Source organism: Palaemon carinicauda, chromosome 1 (genome assembly GCF_036898095.1).
Source record: "Palaemon carinicauda isolate YSFRI2023 chromosome 1, ASM3689809v2, whole genome shotgun sequence".
NCBI lineage: Eukaryota > Metazoa > Arthropoda > Malacostraca > Decapoda > Palaemonidae > Palaemon > Palaemon carinicauda.
In genome coordinates this window covers 57,059,930-57,072,890 of record NC_090725.1, presented here as the reverse complement: position 1 = coordinate 57,072,890, position 12,961 = coordinate 57,059,930, and the positions used below count along the sequence as shown (strand labels likewise).

The 12,961-nt window shown below is 32.0% G+C and overlaps 1 protein-coding gene across 16 annotated transcripts in view; it reads right to left on the bottom strand.

Moving 5' to 3' along the window:
- The window catches only part of brp (bruchpilot), a 630,212-nt gene that overhangs the window by 106,699 nt on the left and 510,552 nt on the right, over positions 1–12,961 (bottom strand). For all 16 annotated transcript variants that reach the window (XM_068381421.1, XM_068381365.1, XM_068381339.1 and 13 more), the window contains one exon: positions 8,251–8,403. In XM_068381421.1, coding sequence (XP_068237522.1) covers positions 8,251–8,403 — 153 coding nt within the window. The remainder of the gene's footprint in view (positions 1–8,250; positions 8,404–12,961) is intronic.

Below are 12,961 nucleotides of genomic sequence, written 5' to 3'. Positions count from 1 at the left end.
GTAATCATGAGTGCTTTATCACTTCAAATGTATTCATAAAATAACAGCACACAAAGCTTGAGTTCTATCTGTATTTGTTCTGTGGCTACTTTCCTCTTAGTAAGGGTAGAAGAGACTCTTTAGCTATGGTAAGCAGCTCTTCTAGGAGAAGGACACTCCAAAATCAAACCATTGTTCTCTAGTCTTGGGTAGTGCCATAGCCTCTGTACCATGGTCTTCCACTGTCTTGGGTTAGAGTTCTCTTGCTTGAGGGTACAATCAGGCACACTATTCTATTTAATTTCTCTTCCTCTTGTTTTGTTAAAGTTTTCATAGTTTATATAGGAAATATTTATTTTAATGTTACTCTTCTTAAAATATTTTATTTTTCCTTCTTTCCTTTCCTTACTGGGCTATTTTCCCTGTTGGGGCCCCTGGGCTTATAGCATTTTGCTTTTCCAGCTAGGGTTGTAGCTTAGCAAATAATAATAATAATAATAATAATTTCTATTTAAGACTTTCGAGAGTAGAGTATGGGATTACAGGGGTTTCCCTTCAAACTATTTAAAGGTTTATATGTCACTCATGAATGAAAGAGGCAAGGGACAGTGACAATGTTCTTATCCTTTCTTCACCAAAGCCAGGGCCAGGGAGGGCTAGACAATTTTTATTACGCTAATGACTCACCAGGAAGACCTATGGACTCCCCAAAACGTCCCCATCTTTAGCTCACATGGATGGTGAGGTTACAAACACGAGGAACTATATAGTTTGAGCGGGTCTCGAACCCTAGTCCAGCAAATTGACAAGATGGGACGTTTCCAATAGCTACCACAGCCCTAAATTTCATGATAATCAACTTCCACATCTTATACTACGTTAAAATATTTAAATTTTAGACCCAAGCTATCTACCATACTGCGCAGTGATATTTACTTATATAAAAATATAGATTTAATAACGAAAAACTTTGGCAGAAGATAAAGGTTATCTTTTAATGACCGAAAATCCTGTGTATATCAAATCTATATTTGCTCTCAAAAACGCTTAATCATTCAACTCAAGTCATCAAATACAAACGTGATTGTTTACGCTTACAGTTAAACCTGCCAGGAATGTAATGGCCCTGTGCGAAATTGTACAAGGATTTCAAATAAAAAGGAACTCACGTAAGTATTGAATTCATAAACATTAGAATTAAGTGGGCTACTAACAAATTTATATTATTTTTCAATATATTACTCGGTTTAAACTGAAATGCATGTCTATAATCCTTAGTCCTATATCGTGTTTGGTATCAAAATTAATAACTTTTTAACCCCTCTCTCTTTAAACATGTTGCACTTTCATATCAATATTCATAATGCTAATTGCCAGATTAACTGACCTTCATGCTCATATAAGATTACCTTCTCGAACGACACCTGAATCTTAAAATCCTAGAAGAGATTAAGGTGGCCAGTCTCATAAAAAATAACAGTTCCTTAAGGCGCTCGGAATGTTAGACTTCCAAGAGAAACATGTGTGGCCTGGTTCTGCCGTCAACATATTCCATTAAACCTACTTGAAAGGACATGTGTTGATTAGTCACTCGTATTCTCAAGATTCCCCTTAAACCTCAATTAAATCCCAACCCTTTTGCGAAAGGTAAATCCTTCTAGGCAGTTATCCCTTGTAAATTTCTACCTGTATTCTAACTAAATGAGGCCGCCCGCTGGTACTTTAAACTCAATCCCTACCCTTTCTAGGGAAAAATCCTTTGACACAGTTTATCTCCTGTAAATTTACCTGACCCTTGACCATCCGAGATTAATAATAACCTATTCAGCGCTCCTCCCCCCAAGCAAAGGATTAAATTAATCTGCTTCAAGGCTCTTCCCTTTGTGGTCGGATTATCATTCTTTCGATTGCTGCATCCCCTCAAGCTAAATTTCCTAATCCATAGTTTTAAACTCGCAAGACTCAAGACCACCCACTCCTGGTATTTTCTATCCAGTTGTGTCTTCTCAATCAAGACAGGACGCTATTTTGTTAGCCGTGGCCAATGAGCACATCCATGGGTGGGCCTCGTGACTTCATCCTGCAGTAACTGAGACAGATACCAGCCTGCTTTTCTACCCGAAGTTGGACATTACTTGAGACTTTGAAGGCAGTAGTAATTTAACAGCCGTGAAGAAAACACCAAAACCATTATAATTAACAGTTTAAAAATTTAATTGTGCTAAAAAGAGAACCACTTTAAAAGTCGTGAAGAAAACACCAAAACCATTATAACTAACAATTTATAAATTTAATTGTATTAAAACAGAACCAGTTTAACAGCCGAAAAGAAAGGACCATAAGACTAATTTTAAAACTTATTTTGTTAGAGAAGAAACTGCAACACTCAAGCAGAGAGGACTAAATTTATTCCTACTAGTTGTAACTTGTTTGAACTTGAAGGAACTAAGTTGATAAATCATTCATCACTGCAACTTTACTTACTCCTTGTGAAAGCGATTGTATCTAGGAACTATTTAACAAGAACGAACTAATGCTCCAGTGCGTATTCCTAGCCTACCCAAATAAATGAAAACTCTTAAAGTAACCCCCTTCTCCACAGGTATCTCTACCGTTAATTTGGAGATTGGTCCTTTGATCCCCTTGTTAATGAACTATTGTAGTTAGACGACCAAGGGTGCGCATGTTAGAAGGTACACGACGATAAACATGCCTTTTGTATTTAGTGTCCCTTTTTTGATAGTAGGTAAAAATGTGATCCATTTGCTATAGCCTCTTAGTGTCGGTCCACAAGGAAGTGGTACCGAACTGTTCCACCACAGGGCATAATAAAAAAAAATATCTCTGGATAATATAAACGTATTTAGGTAAATGAATACGGTTAAACACATTTACTAGGTGGATGATTAGAAACCAATACGTACCTCTGAAGATTTGGCAATTTTATGTGGTTGAGACTTCTCACCTATTGCAATAATATTCATTCTGCTTTATAATTCAGTATAAGAAAATCAGATCCTTTTGGGTACTTATTCTAATCAAGTAATTTATTCGTTGTTGAGTAGCCTTCCTAAGTAATTCCCTTTGTTGAGGTTTTATTCCGTATGTCATTATTTGATAACTCATGATAACAAGAATCCCATTTGCTGACAGTTTCAAAATTTTAAATACAGCTTTACTCCTAAGTCAAAATTACTTAGATCTCCTCTTCAAGCTTACAAATCCAAGCTCTGATTCTAGGATGGTATCGTCAAATTTCCCCTACACTAAACATAAATAAAAAATGAACACCATCGGTTGAAAATCCACCAAAATTCTTGAACAATTTCTAGATTCAGGAATTCCAATATCGGACTGGAGGATAAAAGATATATATTTGTGCCATTCGTCAATGTTACTTCACGAGCATCAGAAGAATAACAGTGCCATTACCCCTACGAATCTTGGGAAGCACGATACATATTTCTTTACCATTGCTATCATGGGAGCATTTCATCGCCTGAACATTCTTTTTATATGAAAAACCAACTAAAGTGGGTCTCTGCTTCCTTGGTCTTTTGAATTTTACAAATATTATCCTTTCCTTGCTTTACATCACTAGGTGAGTATTTAATTTGTAAACATAAAAACTACATGAATAACGATAATGATATTTCCTTTTTAATAGCAAGTCGAATTTAAGAAAAACAAAGAGAAGCATTACCTTCTCCTTATGTTGGCAACTCTTAATCTCATAGACTCTAAGAGAAATTAACATTGAGGTCAGTCTACCTGAAGCGAATGATGGCGTTCAAATCACGGATACATATATTTGGGTTGAGTTTATGACCTTGGATCTTCCTTAAAGAAGATAAGTAGCTAACATAGCTGTAAAATCAATATAAAAATTATCAGTTAGGCGTATAGCTATTTCAGTTATACAAAGGTGTTGAGAACATAACTTCAATACGGGACTGAGACATCGATATGGGCTATAACACGGTTGAGATACTTTGGGCCATAACCTGGAGCTGTGGCCGAGGTTCAGCTGGGGGAAATCCCCGCAATAGCAATACAAAATAAAACTTAGAATAGATTGGACAGCAAAATGGAGGAAAAAAGCGGGGACGGATATAAAGTAGAAGGCTATACAGTGGGTGAAGATTGGGGCCAAACAGACCCGGCTACACCCTCAAATAATGCCTACATTGCACCGAAAGAACACTGGTGGTGCTACCCTATTGCAAGAAAACATAATGGATAACGTAATATTTATAAATTATAAGCCAATATTTTTGTCATGAATTTTTGGATGGTAATTTTAAATAACCTTTTCCAAAAAGCCTACTCGCATCTTATTATCATTTCTCAAAAGTCGTTAACTAAGGTAAATGAGGTTTTGCATAACATTATTCATTGATGTTATAAACTCACCCGTATCAAACTATTAAAAAATATATGAAAAATGGGCATGAGGACTAGAATAGCAGAATTATTACTGAATCATATTTCTAATTATGAGAACGACTGTTGAGGCGGATCAAGGAAATTCAATATTAAGCACATCAGTCTTTCAAACGCAAAGAATGTTCTCGCTCCATATTTTGAATGCAGATATTTCCTTATTAATGAACACAACGCAAATCTATATCCACTACGTTTCTTCGTATAAAATAAAAAAAATCTGACCGTACAATTACTCAAATTATTTGAAACTATCATGTATAGAGGGTTTAACATGGGCATATATATATATGTATATATATATATATATATATATATATATATATATATATGTGTGTGTGTGTGTGTATACATATATGTATATATAAATATATATATATATATATATATACATATATATATATATATATATTTATATATATACATATATATATATATATATATATATATATATATATATATATATATGTATATATATATGTGTGTATGTATATATATATATATATATATATATATATATACTGTATATATATATATATATATATATATATATATATATATATATATATATATATATATATATATATATATTGAGTGTGTGTGTGTGTGTAAGAAAAAGACAAATTTAATGCACTAGAAAAAAAAGTTGATAGAAATTCTTACTGATATGAAATAGGGTTTCTTAGCTTTGAATTCAGATTAAGATATAATAAAATAATCAAAATATATCAATATGAGTTTATCACTACTATTGGTGCTTGCAGGAAAAAAAATAATAAGGAAAAAATCACTTGTTCTGACCAAATCTAAATGTGCAATTTTCCTCTACCAAAGGTCAGGTGAAGGTTTATGAAATGGAATGGAACACTTGGCTCACAGGAGGATATCTAAGGATGAGATCAGAAAATGTATTGGTGTGAGGTAGTCTTTGGTGCTAAGAATACTGAACAGAAAGTGATTTGCTGTATTTTAATCGGTAATAAAAGTTAGCAGGAGCAAGCAAACATTTTCGTGGGATAATTATAGAATGGTATTTATCATTCCTCCAAGAGATACTATTTATGTGGACGGAAATAAAGGAGGAAGAGATGGTGGATAAGGAAAAGGTATGCAGGTGTGTGTAAAGATGAAGGAAGAGAGGAGGATTGTGAGGCTACAGGAATAAAGAGGAGTTTTGAACGGTTAAGAAGAGAATTGACAAGTTTGGATTGAAAGAAAGAGCTTAATTACTCCAGAGAGAGAGAGAGAGAGAGAGAGAGAGAGAGAGAGAGAGAGAGAGAGAGAGAGAGAGAGAGAGAGAGAGAGAGAGAGAGAATCGTAATGTATAGCATTGATAAATTAAGTACTGCACTCTTTAGCAATGGGGAAATGATGCATGAAATAGAAATGACACGAAAACTTACATTTAATAATCAATATATTTTTCTTACTACTGTACATTAAAGAGGCTGTCTGAGCAAGGATCTGATAGTGATTTTAACTTTCTGAAAGAGTTGTAAATGTTGTAGAGGCTGTGCATTTCGTGATTGTGGTGTTGTATTAAATAATTTTAGCCTTATAGATTTTAATTCAGAGAAAGCCATAATGGATGTCATTAGTATATACTATTTGGTCTATATTCTTTAGCAATGGAAAAAAAGGATGCGTGATAGAGAGAGGAGATGAAAACTTACATTTAATAATCATCATATTTTTCTCACTACAATCACTAATTGAGAGAAAGTCGTAATGGATGTTATTGGCATAGACTATTGTGTACTATACTCTTTAGCAATAGGAAAAAAAGATGCATGAAAGAGTTGAGATGAAAATTTACATTCAATAATCAACACATTTTAGTCACAAATTCTGAAAACATATTTAAGGCTTCGCTTAATCAAAACAGAAGTCATTGATAAATCATTCGATACAAATAGCATCGTCTTCTCCTGCGTTCACCAACAAAAAACATTTCATCATTTTAAATAACGTGGATCTGTAAAAAGAAAAAGAAACCACCGAAGGGCAGAGGCTAAAACTCATTAAATATGAAATAAAAGCTTCAAGTGACCTTTTTCGCCACAGTGCATCTATGAGGTTTTCTAAGGTCATGACCTAATAAGTCGGACGCTAAAATGGTTCCGGTCAATCTTAAGAAAGGATCTGGTCTCTCCTGAAACAACACTTGTGTCTGAGATTCAAAATCTTTTAAAACATATGTTCCTTATATTTACAGTTTATTAACATCCATGCGGATTACTCCATAACAAATCTTATAGACGTGAACATACAGACAAACAAATCAAAAAAGAAAATGTATTATTAACTCATGAGGATTCAGATCGGGAATATTTGGGTCTGGCCGAAAAACTTGATGAATGTCAAACATAATAATAATAATAATAATAATAATAATAATAATAATAATAATAATAATAATAATAATAATAATAATAATAGCTATTTCTCCCCTTCCCATATTCTATCGATATACATTGAAGTGATAAGGACAATTAATACCAAACTCACTCTTACTGTATAAAAAAAAAAAAAAATTACAATAAGATGCAAATCTTAAGAAATGCTAAACCTAAGATACAAACTTTGACCTTTAATACATATACTATCAATCAAATACTTGTTTACATCGTGTAAGACATCTTTAGTTTAAACGACCTGGAAGTGAAAACAAATAAATGCTTTCTTCGTAAACACATTATATTTGATTAAGAATCAGAATGTGACCAATTTTCAAGTGCAAACTGAAAAATTCAAGGAATTCCAAAAAGGGTCACTAATCACTGCACATCGTTTAGTGATAGAAATGGCGAAACAAACGACATTTATGAGTTTCTCTTCATATAACTATAATTTTTCTTTAAATTCTATTCATATAAGTAAAATATTTCTTTATTATTATTTCTTTATTATCATGAGACGGTCAGAAAAAAAACATAGCACTGAAAAAAATAAGCTTTAGATTCCCAACTATTGATTTTTTAAAAACTAATCCAGAAAATCCGAACTCATTTAAAATTTAACATTAAATTAACAAAGCAATCCAGAAAATCGGAACTCATTTCAAATTCAATTTTGATTTAACAAAGCTAATCTAGAAGATCCCCATTGATTTAAAAAAATAATCCAGAAAATCCAAACTTAGATTTAAACACAAATTAAGAAAGCTAATAATGAGAACTTATTTTGAATTCAACATTGATTTAAGAAAAAACTAATCCAGAAAAACCGAACTTATTTTGAATTCAACATTGATTTAAAAAACTAATCCAGAAATCAGAACTTATTAGGATTCAACTTGATTTAAAAAACTAATCCAGGAAATTTGAACTTATTTTGAATTCACCATTAATTTTAAAAACTAATTAAAATAGAAAACTCATTAAAAATTAAAAATTGATTCAATAAACTAATCCAGATAATATGAATCATTAAAAATTCAAAATTGATTTTAAAAAGTAACCCAGAAAATCCGAACTCATATAGAATTCAACATCAATCTAAAATCAACTAACACAGAAAATTCAAACTCGCTTTGAATTCATCATTAACTTAAATGAAAAATAATCGAGAAAATCCAAACTCACATAGAATTCAACACTGATTTAAAAAAGAAAAAATAATCCAGATAATCACATCTCATTCAGATTTCTACACTGATTTTAAAAATATCAAGAAAATAAAAAATAAAATCATTACAAGCATTGATTTAAAAAAATCCAGAAATTACAAAAACTTAATAATCATTACAATCCTCATGAGTATCACAACCACTCTGGCAACCATGCAGTCCATCCATCCTCTACAAAAGGGTAAATGCGGGATGCTCACTTTAATAGTCTCTCTAAGGATGGCTACTTCGCGGTTTAGGTGATCGTTCTCAGTCAATAGGTTCTCTATCTGGTTTTGTACCTCCAGGCTGGGTCCCCGAGACTTCTGGTGGCGCAGCTCTTCCTCCAACTGCCTAACCAGCATCGCTTGTTTCTGCAAATAAAAAAAAATGCATAGGCGTAAAGCTCACCAGCCGACTATTGGGTGTATTGCAGCCTCTAAAAACATTCATTGATTTTTTTTTTTTTTTTGCTGTGCAGTTCTACTGTGGGGTCTAAGACACTGTTCATGGTGATCACTAATAGATATAGATTTGCTTGCATTATATATTTCTACTGATCATTGGTATGCACTAATTGGTCATGCAAGTCTAATTATGAGGTTCTTGAGGATATTTAAGTTTATGTATATGTAAATATGTTTCGGTGTGTATATATATATATATATATATATATATATATATATATATATATATATATATATATATGTGTGTGTGTGTGTGTGTGTGCGTGTTTGTGTATGTATATGTGAGAGAGAGAGAGAGAGAGAGAGAGAGAGAGAGAGAGAGAGAGAGAGAGAGAGAGAGAGAGAGAGAGAGAGAGAGAGAGAGAGAGAGCATTATTTCAGGTAGCTGGTAGAAAAAAAAGAGAAAAATAATGGTAATAACTAACATTTTGCTTGTCTTTAGCATTATTTGTCACAGTAAGAAAAAAAAATTCCCTCAGACCTTTACCCTCCTCTAAATTTATAAATATAAGCATATTCAAATTATACCACATTTAACTTAGGTAATAACCAAAAAAAAAAAAAAAAAAAACACGAAAACTTATGTACGTAATTTATATGTTAGCACATGGGCATACAAGTGCGTGCGTGTATATATATATATATATATATATATATATATATATATATATACATATATATATATATATATATATATGTATATATATATATATATATATATATATATACACACACACACACATATATATATATATATATATATATATATATATATATATATATATATGTGTATATGTATATATATATATACACACACACACATATATATATATATATATATATATATATGTGTGTGTGTGTATATATATATATATATATATATATATATATATATATATATATATATATATATATGCACACGTGTGCCTATTTAATTCATCATCTACTCATAATTAGCTCAACAAATCAATCGTGAATCGCCCTATAGTTGAAGAAACCTTATCAACATTTTCTTTTTAACGTTTCCTAATTGATTTGATTAGAATGAAAATTCTACGAATCTCATTTATTTTTTTCAACTGCATTTACTCGTTTTTACAAGTTTCCGTCAACCTTTCTCCTACAAGTAAAAATTTCCTTAGGGAAAATCCACAATTTTTAAAATTTATTTCAGAAGCAGGTCTCCTAAAAACTATTTAACTTTTATATCTTAACTTTTATTGTTTTAATTGAATATTCTTTTATTTTTCATATATAATAAATGATATTGGCGTCAATGACCTTAGATGTCAGGATGCCAGAAAACTTTAAATCAATCAATCAATCAATTCACCGATCAACATGTGTTTCCGATTGCCAAAACCAAGCATCCGATATTCTTGGCCGTTGGTTTCTATTTTGTTTTCTCTTTCAAACCACATTTATTCAATGTCTTCCTTTATAATAATCATTTCACCTTTCTGCCTTCACTTCTTTCCCAATAACTCGTCCAATAATGACTCTTTTGGGGGTTCAAACATCTTGACACTATAAGTGATTTTCCTTCAGTTTCCATTGGGGTTGACCTATACCTTGTTATCTCTAGTCTTGGATTAAGGGATTTTGGGCAATATAGCCAGACGCTGGGGCCTATTAGGCAACTAGGCAAAGACCTTATTAGGTAAAATTAAGAAGAAATTAGAAAGCAAGATGGAAGAAAGGAAGTGGGAACGGTGGTAAAATATGACATAAAGAGAGTCCATGCTGGAAACACCCTTAAGTAATGAATACAGTGCACCGCCTGTGGGGCACAGACGGCACTATTCCCTAGCTTTGATATCGGCTCAATTTTCATCGGTAGAGTCATCACTATGGCAACCAATTTCAGCTTTCTCATAATGGTTACAAAACTATCACATCCCACACTAGGCCTATGTGAAAGTCAGCTATCTCATAATAAGTCCTCTTTAAGCACTCATTTCCAGTGTACGAAGGCTTTGTGCCACTAATCTCGGAAGATTTTGTACAGAAAATCTCTTTCAATTTGCTCACTCAAGAGATTGGTTCCCTTAAACGAAAAAAAAAGGATACGTTACGATGTTGGTGACATTGCTGTCTCACGGGCTAAATTATTGCAAGAGCATATCTCTATAAAGGACCAGGCAATCTACAACAATGACATTGCTGTAATCAGACTTTCACTGGTTTTCCACATTAGGTGAACCATATTTTTTTCCTATTTTCCTCTCTGGTCAGGACTCATCTCTCCTTTGCCTACACATACCCCGAATAGTCTAGCATATTTTCTTTACACATTCTCCTCTTTCCTTACACACCTGATAACGTTAAGAAAACCGAAGAATTCTTTTTCATTTAAGAGGTATTGTTCAGTGGCTATTTTCCACTTCTTAAGGGCAAAACAGATTCTTTAACAAAGGTAAGCAGCTGTTCTAGGCGAAGGACACTCCATCAAATCATTGTTCTCTAATCTTGGGTAGTGTCCTAACCTCTGTACCATGGTCTTACACTGTCTTGGGTTACAGTTTTCTTGCACACTATTTCATTTATTTCCTTTTTTCCTTTCCTCACTGGACTATTTTCCCTTTTGGAACCCTTGGACTTTTAGCATCCTTCTTTTTCAACAAGCTAGCAATAATAGTCATAATAATAGTAGTTTTGGTGTTCCCTTGAGTGCTTTATCTTTCATGTTGCAATCCTTTGATCACAATAAATATTTACTTCAAAGGAAGAATAACTAGGCCAAAATTACAATTCTTGGAATGAATACAGCCTTTCCTTGTCGAGGGTTCAAGTGCGTTTTTTTTTAGCATATACAATCTAAGATTCTCTACTCTGCCCGATACAGGTACTCCCTTTCTTACATACTATACAAATAAATGGTCACATAATCATATACATGTATATAAAGGTCTATATATATATATATATATATATATATATATATATATATATATATACACACATATATATATATATATATATATATATATATATATATATATATATATATATTTATATGTGTATCCATATTTAAAGGTTTAAAGGCCACTCATGAATGGCTGAGGCAAGGAACAGTGACATTGCCCTAGCAAGCAGGACAATGGCCTAGAGACTGACCATATATATATATATATATATATATATATATATATATATATATATATATATATATATATATATTTATATATATATATATATATCTATGATCAGCACCCAACCTATGACCAGGGAGGGCCACGCAATAGCTACCGATGACTCCGCAGGTACCTATATAAATTTAGAATCCACTAAAACGCCCTAATTTAGCTCACAAGGATGGTAAGGTTGCAGTTACTAAAGGAACAAATGAGTTCGAGCGGGATACGAACCGCAGTCTGGCGATCATCAGGCAGGGACGTTACCAATAGGCCACCACATGTATATGGGTGTGTGTGTATATATATATATATATATATATATATATATATATATATATATATACATTCATACAGATAAGTAATTCCTATGTATGTACGTATGCACTATTCACGTAAAATCTGAATAATGTCATCTGACGAAGATGAAACCACTCTGATAAACTAACATTTCGTAAATGAGATATCTTCTTTAATTGAGCCTCCTCCATTACAACCGATCGGGGATAAACGATCCCATAATCACGTGATTCTCGTTAGATATGATAAACTCATCGCTCACTTCAGCAGACAGTAACCTTAGAACAATTACAACTGAAGGACCACTTTTTAAAAATAGTTAACTTTCACATGTCAATCATGCCTGGTTATTTAATTGAATTGGGAAATTTTTAACCGGAAGAAACTGGGAGTATGATTGGATGCTTGACATATATCCAGGGGGATTATTAATGCGAAGAATTAATTGGGTAAATTTAATATCATTAGAAAAATTTGGAATAAATTATATTCACAGTAATGCACACAGTATCCATAGACCGTCAAATAAACACACATACACACACGCACACACATATATACATACATATATATAAATATAATATATATATATATATATATTTATATATATATACATATATATATATATATATATTTATATATATACATATATATATATATATATATATATATATATATATATATACTGTATACACACACACACACACACACATATATATATATATATATATATATATATATATATATATATATATATATATATATATAATAGGTACAGCAAGACAAGCTGGGACATAGGTTAAGTCATGTCACTCAGCAATAAGGATGGAAATATATCTTGATACCGATGTTAAAAGAATACAATTTAAGCTTGAATGTTATAAAACTGCAAAACAGATAAGATATTAACTACATTGAAAGGTTCAGCTAAGTGAATCCTAATAAGAAGATAAATTTTCTAAATTATTCATCTTTGATATACAGTACATTCGAAAGATTATTATTGTGTATGTACGATATACAAAGAAAGC